Source organism: Molothrus ater, chromosome Z, assembly GCF_012460135.2.
Source record: "Molothrus ater isolate BHLD 08-10-18 breed brown headed cowbird chromosome Z, BPBGC_Mater_1.1, whole genome shotgun sequence".
Taxonomy (NCBI): Eukaryota; Metazoa; Chordata; class Aves; order Passeriformes; family Icteridae; genus Molothrus; species Molothrus ater.
The window spans coordinates 366,239-385,575 of NC_050511.2; the positions used below are offsets into that span (position 1 = coordinate 366,239).

At 45.4% G+C, this 19,337-nt stretch overlaps 1 protein-coding gene across 4 annotated transcripts in view; it reads left to right on the forward strand.

Moving 5' to 3' along the window:
- Nucleotides 1–19,337, forward strand: part of NEDD4L (NEDD4 like E3 ubiquitin protein ligase) — an 83,118-nt gene that overhangs the window by 29,215 nt on the left and 34,566 nt on the right. For 2 of the 4 annotated variants that reach the window (XM_036402499.2, XM_036402500.2), the window contains exons 3-5: nt 685–766; nt 3,462–3,500; nt 4,887–4,940. In XM_036402499.2, the coding sequence (XP_036258392.1) occupies nt 685–766; nt 3,462–3,500; nt 4,887–4,940 (175 nt within the window). Of the gene's footprint in view, nt 1–684; nt 767–3,461; nt 3,501–4,886; nt 4,941–6,237; nt 9,278–19,337 lie in introns of those variants that run through there. The other 2 variants (XM_036402497.2, XM_036402498.2) reach the window with 1 other exon arrangement.

The following is a 19,337-nucleotide window of genomic DNA, read 5'->3' on the forward strand; positions in this document are numbered from 1 at the left end:
CTTGAGAGGGAAGCACCAGAGCAGGTCAGGGTCCTGGTTTTACTCAGGCACCCCTTTCCCCCCTTCAAGCAGAGGCTCTGCTCTGGTTCCACCTCCTGACGCTGTACCTGTGTGAGGTTCATCTCTTCTTACAGGTTGCTGTTCTAGAGCACAGAACCATGGAATGGTTTGTGTTGGGAGGGGCCTTATGGGCCATCCAGTTCCACCCTCTGCTGTGGGCAGGAACAGCTTCTACTGCAGCAGGTTACTCTCTGCCCTGTCTGAATCGCTGCTGATGCTGTGCAGCTCGGTTTGATGGTTCAAAACAATTATAACCACTGCTTCCAAATACTTCCTGTTGCACTTGTGTCAGCCTCCAGGGGTTAGCTGCAGCCAGTCTCTTCCAGACTCCCATTTTCCCTGCCTGGTTTTAATGGAGTGCTACGGGCATGCTTGTGGGCAGGAGCTGTGTGGGAGCAGGGACAGAGCTGCAGGGAATGATCTGCTGCTATGGGCAGGGTTTTACATTCAAACACTCATTTTCAATGTGTCAGTAGCTTACCAGAGTTCTGAGCTTTCACTGAAGACAATTCCACTAGGAGTGTTTGGAGGTGCTGTTGTTACCCAGTTAAATGAAAAATTCCTTCTGCAATGCTCTTTGGCTGTACAATTGTAGGCCATTAAATCTGATGTCTTCTTTTACAGTGACCCGTACGTGAAACTTTCCTTGTATGTAGCAGATGAGAACAGAGAACTTGCTCTTGTGCAGACAAAAACTATCAAAAAGGTATGTGTATACTCTTTCTAATTCCATGGCTTCGGAAGGAGTAAGAACACTGGAACACAATTGTATAACATAATGCAGCACTAATTAAAATCATTACATTCATGTCTAGCAGCTGGATAATGTGCTTGTCTCCTAAGCAAACTCTGAGAACAAGTGCCTGCATCTCAGTGTTGTCTGGCCTGGAGACTGCACCTGATGTTGCATATTGTTCCCCAAAGCTTGGCTGCATCATTGACAGATTCTTTTTGCAAATTCATATTTCATTGGAAGACATGGCTGAAATAAAGGGCTGAGAAATGCTGTTTTAATTATCATTTATCTGACTTCCAACAAAAATGATCATTCTGTTCAAAATTTCCATTTTCAAAGTATTTTCCTAAGGTGGAAATTTAAAACAACCAAGTACAGTCGATCTGAGGAATGACTGCATGGCAGTTACCTCCTTCAGCTCTGTAACTGTGTCTAACCCTTCACAAGTTTCTCATTTTTCTCCTTGTTTTTGTGTTCCTCAGTTGAGTGGGTAACTTTGTGCAGCACTGCCTTGCAGGAGTGCTTTTGGAGCAGCAGAAGGAACTGCAGTGTCCCCTTTTTGTTCTCCTTTTCCATGTCCTGTATCCTACTGCACAGCTGGACTGTGCTTCTGGAAGTGCTTCATTACAGCCAAAGGGGTTAAATGCACATTGTTTCCTTACTCTGAAAAAATAAAGTTACCAGAAGAATATCAGCTTCATGTGGCATGATCTACCCAGGTTAAATTTCTGAGGCTTTTTGTTTCAGTTTATCTCCCTCCATAGTTAATACAGCTGTAAGGTTTGATTAATGCTCTGTGCTTCGTTTTGGAGCTGTGTTTGGAATGCCCTGCTGAAAAGGTTCTTTCTGAAGCAGACAAAACTGTATATGCTGTTTGCTGGCTTTGCTCCTGTAATGTGCTCAGTGTGTTCTTTAGATACCTGCTGGAATTTAAAAGTTCAGATGAAGATTATCCAGTTTCTTCAATTTCTTCACCTTGACTGTGCTGAGCTCCAAAGACTTCTACCTTTCCCATATGGAATATTAAAAATACCTCCATCTCTGAGAATGCCCAGTCTCCCCATTGAGCTCTGGTGTTCAGGAGCATCATTTCTCTCCATGTTCTCCTTTTCTGTGCAGGATTGAATGAAAACCCTTTTTTGACTACCCGAGGAAGGTCTAGCTCAGCTTGACTGCTGGCAGTCCTTTATGTGTGCAGCGCTTGCCCTTTTTAGGATGTGGCTCTTCTTGAGGTTGAGTTTTTGTTATTGTTTCCCTGCTCATGTCCTGTATGGAGCCATTCCTGCAGTTCCTTCTCCTGTGCTGGCACTAAGATAAGTTTGCACTTTCTGACTCAGCCCACTAAGAGTGGGGCCTGTAAAGGTGGGACAGATTTCTGTGAGTTACCAGGCATTTACCAAAGACTCTGCTGCCTTGTCCATCAGATTTCCCTGAACTCTGTGGTTAAGCAGCATTCAGAATGAATGGATTATCAATGGGCAGTAGTGCCCTCAAAACCCAGGTTAAGCCAGTGCTTTGTTTGGTAAATTGTATGTACCCTCTCTTGCAACAGCAGTAGCACTTGATGAATACGAGTAGTTAAAATGTAACGTTGTTTTCCTTACTGCTTCATTTTAATTTATGTTTTACTGAATACATTGTGCTCCTTCAGGGAAAACAGCTGAAAGTTTCTCTGCGCCCACAAGCCCATCCCTGCTCTTCCTGTCATTGATTCACCTGCCCTTTCCAGTGGTCTTTTCTTTCAAGAAGTGTTTCCTGCTCTGCCATGAGCTCCTGTATTCCCAGTTTGTAGAGAGATGCAGTATAATCAGCCCTCATGCCCTGCATATGAGGAATCTCTTGGATCTGTAGCAAGGAGTAAGATAAACAGCCAAGATTCCCCTTCTCTGCTAAAACAGAATTGTCGTGGGTGTAAAGCCAATTTTTCCTGTCAGCTCTGCCCATAAATCTCTGCTGTGTGAGAGCATGAGGGAATGATTTGGCATGAGCACAAAAACATTGGACATATTGTCCAATTGTTTTTATACTTACCCAAGCTTGAATTGCCCAAATTACTGTTTGTAGTTCTCATCTCTTTTTGTCAATTTATTATGTCATGCTTGAGCTCACTTCAGCTGGCAATCTATATGCACGTTCATTCTGTGCATTTTAGTCAGGTTGTTAAAATGAAAATCCTTGGCATGGGAGGACATTGGAAGAATATCTTACCTAGTCCAAGGAATAACCTTTTTTGTTATGTTTTGGTTTTGGGGTTTTTTTTGGTTTTTTAAAAAATTTTTCTGTTTATTTCACAGTATAAATCTGAGCATATTCTTGTAGCCCTAAAGTTACCTTTGTGTTTAAAAAGTTCATCTGGGTTTAAATGAATCTCAAGAATGAAATGTCTTCAGATTTTATTTCTATAGGTTCTCAATGATTTGTCTTTTAATCATCAAATTCTATTTTTATTTAATGTCTATTTTAGGATCATCTGAGTCAAATATCCTCCCACATTTGGTTAACTCAATAGAGAATTTCTAGTTGGCAGTATATTTTTCAATTTCTTTTATTACATGCTTTTCTTTCTCTTTTATTTCCCTAGAAAACTGTCACTTGCATGTATGTTTTTATAATTCACACCAGAAAATATAAACATTTGATGTAAATATTGTTATTTCTTTTACAGACACTGAACCCTAAATGGAATGAAGAGTTTTACTTCAGAGTAAGTTTCTCTTTATTTGCAGTCATTATTAGAACATGCACAGCTAATCTTGTTTTCTCTTTGTTTATCAAATGGATTGTACAGCTGATCTTATTGTGTATTTGTTTATATGTTTACTCCAAAGACGACCTGCTTGCCCTGATGTACTTGCTGTTGTGTTTCTGAGGGGATGGAATGCTCAGCAGGAATTGGCCTCGTGTTCCTTGGAAACTGTTTCCCAACCTGCAATTATATAATTGTGAAGGGCAGTAATTTTGCTACTCAGTTGCAGACAATATTTTTCCAAATAACAGTTGGCTTTGACTTTTAGTGCAGCTGTAGCTCCCGCAGAAGCAGGTCAGGCAGAATTTCAGGGGGTTTCAGGCATTAATCTCCAGCAGTGCCTGAGGGCTGATGTGGTGGATTGTTCGGCCGGGAGTTCTGTGGATGTGGGGAGCTGCTGCCAGGATGGGGAGCTCTGGGACAGCAGTGCCACCAGTGGAATGTGCCATGGGAATGCTTCTGGGACATGTGCACCAACCAGCTTTTCTGAGTAATGCAGATCTAAAATCTCAGGAAAAGGGAATGCACAACACTGCTGCAAAACCTCTGGTGTAGTTCACAGATGCTCTGTTAAAACATCTTGAATGTCCTCAGAAACAATGGGACCTGTAAAGTAATTGAGACCCTTTTATGTGTGTCACAGTTCTCTGATTTTCTCAAAACTGAGAAGTCCATCTCCAGCCCACAGAATTGTGGCATATTATTTCTAGATTTTCTCAATTAAACATGCTGGTAATAGTAACCAAGCTTGCAAAGATTTTCTGAAAAAATAGAGCAACTGGATCAAACATTATAAAACTTGTTGTCATTTAATAGCAGCTGTTTTGTCTTTCTGACAGCGTTCTTTTATGTTTGATTTTGTCCTTTTAAATGTTGGCAGTCTTTCTGCTTCAGTTTAAGTAAATAGTTTTCTGGAGGTATATTTGCTGTTTTATGTGTTGGGGAGATTTCTGCTGGGTGTTCCAAGGGTGCTTGCTAAATGGGCTAGAGATGGTGAGCAATGGACAGTTAGAAACATAGCTGAATATGCAATTCTGAAGGAAATGCAGCAAAACTCTTGCTCCTTGTAAATCAGTCAGTCAGGGAGCCCTGATGGTCTGTCCTGGGACTGGGCTCCTCTGCCAGGGAAATGCAGTAACTGGGCACAGCAAATAAAAGCTTTCGTATCAACTGCCAGGCTCTTCCCAGTTGCAGTAAGGTTCTGGTGCTCCAATTCGAGTAAAGATTTACATCAGATCTGTTAGTCCTGTCCTAATTACCTTGGTTTGACTGCTGCCTGATCTAGTACCCAGATTGTTACTGTCCAGCTCCTGAACTTGCAGTGACATTTGGATTTTCTCACAGGTAAACCCAACCAACCATCGGCTTCTGTTCGAGGTGTTTGATGAAAACAGACTGGTGAGTACTTGTCTTAGTTGTGTTACACTAATCACAGGCTCTGTGTGCCACAGCTGATAGAAACACAACACAGCCTAGAGGTGTCTTCAGACAGTTGTTTCAGTGAGTGTGCCCAGAAACACAAATAGAGGTGTAAAAACCATTTGAGTCTGGGACTAAAAGGGCACTAAAGTAGTGCCCTTCTGGGTCAGACCAAAATGGTCATCCTCACCCAGCCCTCTGACAGCAAAACCCTCAGTCTGTCCTTCTGCAGGCCTCTCCACTCAAACCAAAGTCCTGACCCTTTTAGTTGCTGATAAAGCAGCAGCTTTATCATGTTCATGTCCCTTTCCAGTCCTTTAATGTTTCTGCATCCTGCTTGGGGAGATGCATCAGCTTTCAGAGCTGCACAATGCATGTGTGAAGGTTTGAGGTCATGGCAGGATGATGCTCCCTTGGGTTTCATCTCCGCTTCACAACGCTCACATGTTGTTAGTGGGTTTTGTCTTACACTGTGTTTGGCTGATGCAGTAGCTTTTCTGGAGGAGGCTTTCACCATCTGACTGCTGCTGTTATAGCTTCTGTTACAGTTCTGATCCATGGGAAAAGTGGCAGTGTCCCTCTGTACATCCGGGGTTAAAGGTGCCAGTGCAGTGGCACACTGGTGGATGGCTCTTGGGGGTCTGCCTTTTGAACATTGTAACACCATCTCTGTTCCTGAGATCAGGAATTAACATTTTCTGGGCTGGGGGCAATACAACCTTTACTAAACTTGTTTACTTTCTGAAGATTAGGATCAGAGTTGCAAAGATACTTTCATTAAAAAAGACAGTGTAAAAGCATTTGGCTTCAACGAATAGGTTCTTTCCTTCTATCTTCCTAATAAATAAAGAGCAAAGGAAACCACACGAGCTGTGTTCTGGGGAGAAAGAGGACTTGGCAGCTGAATGACTGGATCTTTCCTCAGGAGGAAGTAAATTGGTGAACTGGTGGCACTGTGCCTCTACAGTGGCTGACCAGGAGCATATTTATTTGTATATAATGATCATAATGACCACTTGCGCTACTCAAACTGCCATGTGCCATTGGAATGCAAAGGTGCCACAGGAGCAGGGAGGTGGGTTAGAGAAAAACCTTGTATGCAGTGACAGCTGGACAATGACAGGTTTGGGATACTCATTTCAGACATGCTGTTTTGGATTTTCAAGTTTGGGTTTGCAGTACTGGCCTTTCCCTGGCAGTTTCAGCACTTTTTATTGTTGAACCAATTTGTGTGTACTCTCCTTCTGGTCCTGCCTCCAAAGTCAGTCTGTCCTTGGTTTGGAACCTTCTGGCCAAGGCAGCACCTGGGGTTAGGAGCCATGGCTTTCCTTGCAGGAGGTCTATGGCAAGGTGACTGCTTTGGGGGTTTGGAATAGCAGGTTTCCATCAGGTTGTGTTTACAGAGTGAGAAGACACTGAACTGATTATTTTGGCTTTACTCTCATATACTTATTGTCAATACTTAAATGGCTTTTGTTGGAATGACTTTATTCCTTCTTCTTCCCGAATTATCAAAGCACACTCTGTCTCTGCAGGTGTCTTTGCCTTTCTATTCCCAATCTCAACAGAGTAAATGTGATGGAGCCTAACTTTGGATGCAAAGACTGTGTTATTGAGTAATATGTTTTAGCTGAAAAATAAGGTAATACCAGCACCTGTGCTAGTTCTACAAGGCAATCTCCAGACCATTGCTGTGTGGAAGCTGTTCACATTTTTGTTGCGTCTCATAATCCATATAAAAAAATTGTGGGATTGTGCTGGCTGCTGGCAGTTTGATCAGTTTGAGCTGCCATTGCTCTTGAGATTGGTAATTTTCTGGCTTTTGAAAGCAAGCTGCTTGCAAGCAAGAGTTCAGATGGCAGAGGACTGACCTGCCACATACAGGTTTTCAGAGCTGTTGACAAGATTTAGGCTTTCCAGTTCTCGCAGGGAACAGCTGTCCAGGCCCTGAGATGGAGCTTCACTTCTGGTTAACCAGAGTTTCTTATCTGGTATGTGCTGAGAAGTGTCCCTTCACGTGTGAGTGCCCCCAGGGCACTGAGTATCTTTGTTGTAGCAGAGCTGATTTAGGGTGGTTGCTTCACGTTCTGGTGTATCCTGTCTGCCTGTCCTCCTGAGCTCTTCTGGCTCTCAGAGTGTAACTGTACTCCGTGCTGGCAGTGCCACGTGTGGTGGCATTGCTGACTCCCTCGCTGGAGGCCAGCCAGGAGCAGGCAGTTCTGTGCAGGGTCTGAGACAAATCGGTACAAACGGACATGCAACACCCAGCTCCGCTTTTCCCTCACCTGTACTGCCTGGTAAATCTGGAAAAGGAGCTTTCTGTCTTGCTCTCCTGCTTGTTTCTGCTGGTTTTACTGTGTGAGAGGTCTTTGCCATATGTATGATTGCTTTGTTTTTAATTTGTAGTTGCTCAAAGAGAACTGCAGGTTATATTGCTGTTGGGGATTTTTAAAGGCAAAAGTTTTTTGCTTAGTTGTGTTATGAGCATGGTTAAAATGGAAAGCATAACCATGTTGTATTTATTCCTGTCCTGCCATGACAGCCCAGAGCGGTAACACACCAAAGTGTTATGCTTGAAAGAATTTTCCTCATTTGCATGTGGTGTTGACTTAAACTTTTAACACAAAATGGAAGTGTTTTGTTGTAGTTACATTTTTCTGCAAGTGCTTTCTCCAAGTCTGCCCTGTGAATCTGATGCGGTTTAGATTTATAGCAGTGCTGAGTGTATTCGCTGCCTCCGTCAGCTGCGAGAGCTTTCCCGCTGGGGCCGCTCCTCCCTGATGGAAAAGGAGCAGCTGGGAAGGTGCTGTTTCAGGCTCTTGCTGGCATTACAAAAAAAAAAAAAAAAAAGGAAAAAACAAACTCCTCACACACACTTACATTGGAGAGGGGGAACCAGGCCACGTGACTCCCACCACCCTACCCTATGTCACCGTGTGTGTAGGAGCGCTGACTGCTCCTGCCCAATCATGCCTGGAATGCCGCTTGCCACTTGGGCTATTTCTGCTATCTGTCGCTCCCAGGGCTGCAGTGCTAACCATTTGGCAGATGGGACACTTTTTCTCGGAGTTTATGTCTTTGGTTTTTAACTTCTGGCAGTGCCTGAATTGTTGCTGTTCTCCCTCTCCTTTTCTCCTCTCTGTAAAACCATGGCCCATCGGCTGCGGTTTCATTTTGGCTCTGGGAGAAGCAACACAGCCCCCGAATCGGAGATCCTCGCCCGGGAGAGAGAAGATGACTTTTTCATGGCATTCCACACCTTGCCGAGAAGAAGCAGCCCTCACGCGTTCTCGCGGCACGGAGCGGAGGACGGCGGCGATGGAGGTTTGCACGAAGCGGGTTCCTTGAAGAGGAGCACATCCATGTTTATCCCGCAGCTGCTGAATGGCGTCGACGCGCGCCCCACCAGGAGCTCGTCCATGCAGATCTCGCTGCAGCGCAAGGCTGCCGACGGCTGCGCCGACGAGTGCGCGGCCCCAGACTCTCCGGAGGAGATGCTCCCCTGGAAATTCTCAGACTTCAGGGAGCATTACACATCCCCCGCTGAAAAGCGCTCTTCTCCGAGCGCTCCACAGGTGACTGCTGAAAGTTCTTCGCCCAGGCTGCTGGAAGAGTTAGGGCAGCAGACAGATGGAAGTGTTTGCTGTAACCGTAGAATGTTTTGTAGTGCTAATCCCCAGAGCGAGGAGGCTCTGCCGACTGCCCAACGAGAAGAAGCGAGCGAAGCGGCTTCAGGTTTAAACATAAGCGGTGTGAGGATTCAGCATCGGGCCTCAAGTGCTGAGGTGCCTCAAGTTACTCTACTTCCCTTTGGTCCTGAGGCTCCAAATAGTGCTCCCACCTCTGAACCCCGGCGCTGGTCCTTGCAGCATGTGCCAGATGTGTCAGCAAATTCAGGGAAAAAGTTCTTTGTTCTCCAGTTACAGCAGCCACAGGCAAGCAGTACGGGCCCAGGAGGTGGAGGTAACTTTGGCTTTACCGGAACAAAAGGGGACAGATTGGTCAGGTACCCTCGGATACGGCTGGAAAGGAGTACTTCCTACCCTGTCCAGCCACCAGAAGAAGGAATTAGCCCCACAGGTGATGGGCTGAATTTGGAGCTGCCTGGAAACAGCAGGAACAGGGCAGAAATACCTAGAAGCAATTCAGTAGAGCGGATGCCTCAAGGGCAGGGATGCTTGTTTAAAATCAGACCTGATCAAAACATGAGGCAGCAGCACTTCAGGATTCTTGTCACGCGTGGGCCGGAAGAACAAAGTCAGGGTGTTGGTAAGGAGGGTCGTGGCACCCCGTGTCCTGCGGCAGCCGGCACCGCAGTAAGTATGATGCTGGGTGTGCTGTGCTGCTAAAACACAGATTGCCTTACAAAGGCTGCCAGGCTGCAGCCAACTGCAGCGCTTCCATTGGTAGTGCTGGAATGTTCTGCCTTTCTGTGGAGAAAACCACAAATCAGCTTTATTTCTAATCTAATGTAACTTTGCTCTCAGTTATGATTACATCCAGTGTAATATTTTCAGATCTTACTATCACATGTTTCTTAATTCGCTGTTATGTCAGCTGGAAAGATTTTTTTAAATCAGAGCATTCAAATAGCAAATTAAATGTTCCTGTTAGTTTAGTTGGCTGGGATCTTGCTGCATGAAGAACTCTTTGTGCGCTCTGGTTTTAAAAGCAAATACTTTGGCACTTTCTAAATGTAATGGACACACGTGTACCTCTACACACTTCTAAAATGTGTATTGTAATGAAGTAGTTGTTAAAACTCTGGGAATCTTAGGGTGATTTCAATCAAAGTACTGACTTAGTTAAGATACCAGGAAGTCTGGGGAAAAAAAAATCTTTTTTAGTAATTTCTTATAGTAATTTTATAGTAATTTTTCTTTCTTCCTTCTGGAAGTGAAAAACATGTCATGCCTTTTGTATGCCACAAGTCCTGATCCAAGTCCAAGTGCAAGTGGCTTGGCACAACTCAGTAAACAGTCTTGTTGTTTGGATTTGCCTAGATTTGGTGTTAGGATGGCAAAATTAATCTTCTGGGTTTGCTTTGTCACAGGAGGTGAGGATCAATGGTTGATGTTTTTCAGCCACTTTTTCAGCGCCCAAAGTAGGAACGAACCTGAAGGGTTTGGATTAGTCATTTGCTTAAATTGCTTTGCTGTGCAATCCAACACGGCCCACTCGAGTTCCCAGCTCGGGGATGCTGTATTTAGCAGAGCGAGCTCTGGCTCCAGCTGTGGCACGGGCTCTGAGGAGATTTCAGGCTCCATGGCTCCTGTGCTCTCAGGCACTGAAATGCAGCACAGGGACAGCTGCTCCCTGCAGCAAGGCCAGGGCTGACTCTGCAGCTTTCCCATGGAAAAGCTTTTGGACGCCGTGTTTTGCCAGCCTTCTTTCTGGGAGCTCTTGAAACTGTAAAATAGAAAGAAATCCCTTCCTGGTACAGGTTTGGTTCCAGGACACGTAAGGGAGCAGAAAAAAGTATGTCTGATTTTCCCTTTCCTCTTTATTATCCCTTGCTCCTTTCCAAGATCAGCCATTCATGGAGACCCAGTTCTATAAGGAGTTGTGAGGTGTCAGACCCAGCACAGAGGCAGCAGAGGTTTGCAGAGATGTGCCCTGGGGTCTGTGCAGCAGTTCTCATTTTCCTAAAGCATCTCCCCTCAAGGTCCCAGCTTTCATCCCTCCTGTAGTAACAATTCCCATCCCAAGGACATGCTTCAGTGTTCCCAGAGGAGAATGAGGAAATTCGTTCCTCTGTGCTCTTGGTTTGAGAGACCGTGAGGAATGGATTGAGGCAGCTGTGCAGCATGGCAGGCACAGAGGTGCCCAGCCCATGTGGCACTGCATCCTGCAGGGCAGAAACTCTCAAAGGAAAAGAACTAACTGAAACTTAAACATTTTTGGGTTGTTTCTCATCCTTGTAGTAAATCCAGAAATACTGTGGGTAGAGGTGATGGACTGGGCAGGATGCCATGGGAAGCGTGGGGGATGGAAGCATTTTGGTGCAAGTTTTGTTGCATTTTTTGACCACAGAACATTACTTGTTAAGGTGCCATTTTTAATCTGTCCCACAGAAGTTTGTTTGAAAGATCTGTGATGTGAGTAAGGGAGTGCCTGATATACCTGATCTCTTGAGCTGAGGGGAGAGGTTGCCATGGTTTATAGTTGATAGTGTGAAAGGAAAATAATTGTGGTGTGTCCCAGTGCAAGAAGTTTATGTGGATGTGATTGATATAGGGCCTGGGCCGGGGCTGGGAGCAGCAGCTGCTGCAGCCTGATTTATCTCAGAGCAAACATCCGAGCGGGCGTCTGCAGTCCTGCTGCTCCGAGTGGTTGTGACCTTTCAAATATCTGCTCTTTTACACAAGCGCTTTGGGGCAGGCAGGATGTCTTTCATTACCAGACAGGGTAAAATATTAAGTAAAGGCTGAGCTCATGTCAAGCTGTGAAAAATTTTATTTGGAAGCCTTGTTGCAAATTCTTTTGCCTGCTCTGATATTTTATATGCCGTGCAATAGAATGTCTGTGCACTGTGCATATCCCACATACTGCTGTTGTTTATCATTGGGGGCTGTGAGTGCAGAGCTGCATTTGTGGGAAACACTTCAAAAATGTATTGGACAACTGCTGGAGAGAGCTGACAAAGGCATCTTTGTGAGCAAAAACCAGCGTGCCCTAACAAAGTGTTGCAGGAGTAGGACTGAATTATATTTAGTAAACAAACAGAAGTGGCACCTCTGGGTTTGGCAAGCCCGCATTTCTCACAGCTCAGCTCTTCCTCTCCTTTCTTTGAAATCATTTTAGAATAAATATTGCTTCTGCTTCAGGGATTGCTACCTGGACCCCTAACAGACATTTCTAGGAGATAATTCATGTGGCCTTAGCTGGAGGTTTAAATGGTCCAAATGAATAGCGCAGTGAATTTCCTGGCTCTCCACTTGCTCTGCAAGGAGTGCAGATGGCCATCTGGAAAGCCTTTGCTCTCTGCAGATAAGGACTTTGTTAACAGCTGCAGGTAGAGGATGATGAATTCCATTCCTTGGGTCTCTAGCTTTTCTGTTAAGGACAAAATCAGTTCTTCTCAACAGGAAATCACCCTCTTGATTCTGGTGTCCATCAGCTTGCAGGCCTGTTCTGGAGCCCTCTGGCCATTGGGGAAGGGGCAGGTGGCACACTCAGACCTGGGCAGAGCAGGAGCTGGTTTTCAAGGCAGCAAGTACCGAGGACCTGAATAAATTCTACCTTTTTTCTTCTCCCTCTCTGGGTGGGAGACAAATAATTCATGGCAAGTAGTGTAAATTAGCTTGCAGAATTAAGAAACCCATCTATAACTTTTAGTCAAGTTTTCAGAGAGTCAAGAATTGGCAATGCTGTCTTTTTACCTCATCCCTCCACATTCCCAGAGCTCCCTGGGATTCTGAATTTTGTGTCAGGGATTTTCTTTTTCTCCTTGAAAACTGTATCTGTTGGTAGTTCTCTGTGAAGAAACCAGAATAAAACTTGGAGTAGCAGAGATGGAAATAGTATCACTTTTTTAAATAGCAGTAATAAACTCCTTGCTCCTGCATGGAAAATCTGTATGTGAGTTTGGGTACACAGCAATCTCTAAAGTGGAGAATTTATAATGGAAATGCTGACACGGGTTTAACGCTGCAGGTGCCAGCCGGAGCTGCCTTGGTGCGGATCTAGCCACAGAAAATGACAGATAAGAAAGCAGAGAGTGTTGATTGCTTTTTGTGCTCTTCAGCTGGTTTTCTATTTGAGAAAAGCTGTCAAGTAATGATGAGTTTCAGAATGTACATGTTTTGTACACATATACAGAACAGAAGTTCTGCACGCGAACTGAAGTTTTTAGTTCAGCAGCTATTCCAAAGCCAAATCTATCCTGTTTAGTTAGTTTCCAGGTTAAGTCTCATTGTAAAATACATTACTGTATGTAATGTCTTCATCTGAAGTCCCGGGTGAATACCAGGATGACATTGGGAGCTTCCAAAAGTCAGCAGTTAGGTACAGAAAAATAAATTAAACTGGCATTATGATCAGCCAGGTTTTGTCTCTGAAAGGAATGAAAAAATGAAAAGGGTGTATGGGAGAGGCTTTCAGAGCTGAAGGCAAAAGAATGAGTTGTTCAAATAAAATGAAATTTTATTTGCACTTTGTGGTGTGGTGTGAGTCCAGAGCTGTCAGTGCTTTGGTGGAAAACTGCAGCTTCCCTTTCAACCTGGGATTTATTTTAGAAAATAAATCTGATGCTGACTCTGTGGTTGCTTCTGTCTCTTACATGTGTCCATCGAATAGTCAGTCTCTTCTTGTTTCTGCCCTTTTTGCTCACAGTGAGTCATGTGCAGTCATACCTACAGCATTAAAAAAGAACAGGTAAAATGAGAAATATTAGGAATTACACTGCATGTAATTTAAAGCATAATTAATTATTAGCTTGGATGTATCTGGGGCCTAAGTATACTTTTGTGAGTCAGCTCTGTGCATAAAAATTGCATAATGAAATAAATTCTATTTCCATTTTTGAGCAGTTGCCTTGTCTCTGAGGTGAGGCTGGATACCAGCAATTTCTGAAAGGGTTTAGTAACACATGAAGTATGAAAAAGAGGTTTTCAGTAATCAGTTAATTTGTGGTGACATTATTTGAGGTCTATTACATGTTTTTAATTTATTGTGTAAAAACACCTGATCTTAACTGAGCAAATGAAATACAATTTTCTATTGTTGTTTGCAGATGTGGGGAATGGCACACTGGCTGAGTAGGGAAAACCTTCCAGGAAACATTGCACTGTGGGAACTGGTCTTAACAGATTTGTTTTGGTCTGATGTCACCATTTTTTAATATCTTTTTGGCCTTGCAGCAGCGCCCCAGTGCAAATGTCTTACAGGAAAGCAAATCGTACCTGCTTTATATTTAGTGAGGGAGCTGCAATCAATCTAATCTTGCTCTTGCCCTCCCCCACGTAAGCCTCACAGGGTTTTTTCCTTAGGGAATTAACATTGCATTGTGTTGGGGTTTGGGTATTTTGTTGTCCCTTCACACAGGTTCAGTTAAAAAGAGGAGGGAGAGAAGAGTTTCTGTAGGGGCTTTGGTTGCTGTCCCTGTCTAAGTTTGTAAATCCTGTGAATTCAGTGTAATTAACCCACTGCCCGACTTTGGCCAGCCTGTATGTAAGAATGTGAGAAACTTTCCTTTCTCATTGAGTAGGTGCACCTTTATCCCAGTGCAGGGCCTGAATGGATGCACCTTTATCCCTCTGTAGGGCCTGAATGGATGCACCTTTATCCCAGTGTAGGGCCTGAATGGATGCACCTTTATCCCAGTGTAGGGCCTGAATGGATGCACCTTTATCCCTCTGTAGGACCTGAATGGATGCACCTTTATCCCAGTGTAGGGCCTGAATGGATGCACCTTTATCCCTCTGTAGGGCCTGAATGGATGCACCTTTATCCCAGTGTAGGGCCTGAATGGATGCACCTTTATCCCAGTGTAGGGCCTGAATGGATGCACCTTTATCCCAGTGTAGGGCCTGAATGGATGCACCTTTATCCCTCTGTAGGGCCTGAATGGATGCACCTTTATCCCAGTGTAGGGCCTGAATGAATGCACCTTTATCCCAGTGTAGGGCCTGAATGGATGCACCTTTATCCCTCTGTAGGGCCTGAATGGATGCACCTTTATCCCAGTGTAGGGCCTGAATGAATGCACCTTTATCCCAGTGTAGGGCCTGAATGGATGCACCTTTATCCCTCTGTAGGGCCTGAATGGATGCACCTTTATCCCAGTGTAGGGCCTGAATGAATGCACCTTTATCCCAGTGTAGGGCCTGAATGGATGCACCTTTATCCCTCTGTAGGGCCTGATTGGATGCACCTTTATCCCAGTGCAGGGCCTGAATGGATGCACCTTTATCCCAGTGTAGGGCCTGAATGGATGCACCTTTATCCCAGTGTAGGGCCTGAATGAATGCACCTTTATCCCAGTGCAGGGCCTGAATGGATGCACCTTTATCCCAGTGTAGGGCCTGAATGGATGCACCTTTATCCCAGTGTAGGGCCTGAATGGATGCACCTTTATCCCAGTGTAGGGCCTGAATGGATGCACCTTTATCCCAGTGCAGGGCCTGAATGGATGCACCTTTATCCCAGTGTAGGGCCTGAATGGATGCACCTTTATCCCAGTGTAGGGCCTGAATGGATGCACCTTTATCCCAGTGTAGGGCCTGAATGGATGCACCTTTATCCCTCTGTAGGGCCTGATTGGATGCACCTTTATCCCAGTGCAGGGCCTGAATGGATGCACCTTTATCCCAGTGCAGGGCCTGAATGGATGCACCTTTATCCCAGTGTAGGGCCTGAATGGATGCACCTTTATCCCAGTGTAGGGCCTGAATGGATGCACCTTTATCCCAGTGTAGGGCCTGAATGGATGCACCTTTATCCCAGTGCAGGGCCTGAATGGATGCACCTTTATCCCAGTGTAGGGCCTGAATGGATGCACCTTTATCCCAGTGTAGGGCCTGAATGGATGCACCTTTATCCCTCTGTAGGGCCTGAATGGATGCACCTTTATCCCAGTGTAGGGCCTGAATGGATGCACCTTTATCCCAGTGCAGGGCCTGAATGGATGCACCTTTATCCCAGTGTAGGGCCTGAATGGATGCACCTTTATCCCAGTGTAGGGCCTGAATGGATGCACCTTTATCCCAGTGTAGGGCCTGAATGGATGCACCTTTATCCCAGTGCAGGGCCTGAATGGATGCACCTTTATCCCAGTGTAGGGCCTGAATGGATGCACCTTTATCCCTCTGTAGGACCTGAATGGATGCACCTTTATCCCAGTGTAGGGCCTGAATGGATGCACCTTTATCCCTCTGTAGGACCTGAATGGATGCACCTTTATCCCAGTGCAGGGCCTGAATGGATGCACCTTTATCCCTCTGTAGGGCCTGAATGGATGCACCTTTATCCCAGTGTAGGACCCGATCCCTATGAAATGTTTCGGTCCCGTTTCCTGGCACTGCTCGGGAAGGCCTGGGAGGGGATGGCAGCCGGAGCTCTGGGTTCCTTGTGCCCCCAGGTGCCAAGCTGGCTGTGCTGGGCACTGTTTGTGTCCCAGCATTGGGTTCCAGAGGGCCTGGTTGGGCAGGTGACATCACTTGGGCTCCTTGTGCCAGGTGCAGCCAAAACAGATGCGGGAAGGGGAGGGAGAGAGGGAAGAATGCGGAGCCGCCGGCTGGCAGGGCCAGCTCCATTCTCCACGGAGCTGATGTGGGAGTTGGCACCATGTGTTCCCTTCCCAGCACAGGCAGGCTCCTGCAGAGGCTTCCTGGGAGCTTGGAGCTGGCCAGAACTCTTCCTTGCCTTTTGTTATGCTCCTAAATTTAATGGGGATTGGCCGTTCTGACCAGACGTTTGCAGCCAATAGTGCTGGAGTTCTGGCTTTTCTGGTTTTTGCTCTAATCAAATCATTGTGCAGAATTCCAGAATACAAACAAACAAACAAACAAAAAAAAAGAGTGGAACAAACTTTTCAAGCTTTTTCCTGTGTTCTTGAAATTTCACCCAGAGAGTTCATATTACCAGCTAGCCACTGGGTTTTCAACTGACTGCAATTTAAATTATCCACCATAAAAAATCTGGCAGTAAATATTAGTGACTGATCCCCATGAACAAGTCAGTATCATCTTGGCTCTCCTTTCTGTTACAAACAAATGTGTTGCTTGAAAATCAAGCAGGTGTGAAGGTTCTTGGTCTCAGCAAGGAAAAAGTACTTGGACATGTGTAGGTGTAAATGATTATTGATTTGCAGAAGTTAGGAGTAGTTAATGTCCACTAATTAGCATGTCAGTGGCCTAAGCATGAAGTACCTTACTGTTCCCTCTGGTCAGTGCACAGCCATGTTTCCCCTCAGGATTCTGATTATTACCCAGTAGAACAAAGTCTTGTGTCACAGAAAAGCGGCCTTAGAACTCTTACAGTGGATCTTGCTTTTTTCCATAACATTAGGAAAATCATTAAAGTAAAAATATGATGTCACATATTGCCAGGCCTAATGCCTTCTTGAGTGTAAGTGCTGCTGGGATCAGCCAGCTGAAAGAACGTACTTAGTACCTTTGGAAAATTCAGGCTGAATAAATGTCAGCGTGCTTTCCCTGATTCCATTCCAGCAATCTCATTTCCCTGCCTGCAGAGCCTTTCACGACTTTGATTTCCCTGCCACGGCTTCTCTGTTGTTTAACCTCAGCCCACATAGCTAAAGCACTGCATCATGATCCAGAAAAGCCTGGTGATGCTCCTGATGTAACAGGGCTGCAGCAAGGTGCTGGCTGGAGCTGCTGCTCTGCTCATCCCTGGCAGTCTATAGGGTACTCACACACTCTTGGGGAGAGCAGAGCTTTCACAGCACTGCTGCAGTCCTAGCATGTCATTTTTAGACAAAGGCCTGATCCTACATGATTACTGAGGTGAACTTAAACTGCAGTTTTCTGGACTGTTGCTGGTAAAGATGTGCACCCTCAGCTTCCCCAGAGAGAGGGAGTTCAGCTGGGCACACAGGGAGCTGTAACTGTGTGAGCTGGACACAGCCACCACACTGGCAGGGGAATCACAGCTTGTGTGTGTGTGAGCTGGTGTGCCCACAGGGGTTTACTGGCAGGGGAATCACAGCTTGTGTAAGTGTGAGCTGCTGTGTCCATGAGAGTTTACTGGCAGGGGAATCACAGCTTGTGTAAGTGTGAGCTGGTGTGTCCATGAGAGTTTACTGGCAGGGGAATCACAGCTTGTGTAAGTGTGAGCTGGTGTGTCCATGAGAGTTTACTGGCAGGGGAATCACAGCTTGTGTAAGTGTGTGCTGCTGTGCCCACAGGGGTTACTGGCAGGGGAATCACAGCTTGTGTAAGTGTGAGCTGGTGTGCCCACAGGGGTTACTGGCAGGGGAATCACAGCTTGTGTAAGTGTGAGCTGGTGTGCCCATGAGAGTTTACTGGCAGGGGAATCACAGCTCGTGTGTGTGTGAGCTGCTGTGCCCACAGGGGTTACTGGCGGTTCTGGAGGGGTCAGACAAACATTTGGCTCTAACTGTCCCTGGTCCGGTGAGCTTGGGTTGTCGTGCTCGGGTTACAGTGGGGATTGTTGCAGGCATTTGAGGCTGCTCTGAACTGTTGGGAGTGGCTGACGGCCCAGTGCATGGTGTGGATAAAGGGGAGGGTGGAATGGCAGAAAGGAGTGTCTCTGCTGGGGACTTTTGCTTCGCCATGAGTCATTTTATATTATTTTAGCGCTGCTTTGCAACGAGCAGTGTGCATATTCAGGAATAGTGCTCGCTAATGAAGGATGTTACGTCAGTGTGATGGATGACTAAAATTTCATTGTTCTTCAAGACCAGTTCTTTGCTGCAGAGTTCTTGAGTTGAGAATTATTCTAATTTGTATGAAAAATGCCAGTAAATTTGACCAGAATCATAGAAGAGCTGCACAGAGAAGAATCATTCATTAGAAAATTTCCAATGTGCACAATTTTGCTTACTCAGCATATTTATGCAGAATATGTACACCTTATGCCTCTGGAAGTGATGCTCCCCTAACCCCTCTGTTTTTCAAGCTATTTATTTAAACAGCAGTTCCATTTTTGACAGATTTTGGGAGAGAATCTATGGATTTCTTCTGTTTTGTCTCTGTTCAATTCCCACAGAAGTCACAGTCTGAACATCTTTTTTCTTTCTCAGCTGCCTTCAAGTTGCAGGAGGAGGTGAAAGTGTTTTAAAAGGTGACCATTTTAACCTTCCTGTTAAAGCTAGCTATCCTGCTGTTCATCTTCCAGCATGCTTGCAGGAGCTGGATACATTCTGCATCTCAGGCCCCTCAGATCTCAGTTGCTGCAGTTCTCCAGGATATATTAGAAGCACTGGAATAGCTTTAGGGGGAATATAAATCCCCCTAGCACAGAAGAGCATTTCTACTCTAACAGTACTTGGCTTTTCTGAGTGTTGTATTTCTTAACTGCTTTCTGCCAAGAAAGCACTTAAACAGAAAAATTGGTCATGACAGATAGTGGAATCCAGAAGTCTGAATATATCCAAAAATCTGAACTGCTATTGAGAAAAAGAAACAGAAAGTAGGACATTTCTCTGAGCAGAAGGAGAAAGGTAGGATAAGTGGATAAGTAGATTAGTGCAGAGAAGAAATGGCAGTGGAGACAGTAAGAGGTCTGTTGTTTGCATGGTTCCTGGTGTCTGCAGCAAGACAGCATTAATGAACTATTTGCCAGCTAATTACACTGGTTTTGCTCTGCTCAGTTCTGTACAGCACAGCAGAGCTTCCCCAGCCTCCCTTGCCTGCTTGCCAGGCTCTGCAGGAGCAGGTCCCAGCGCCAGGT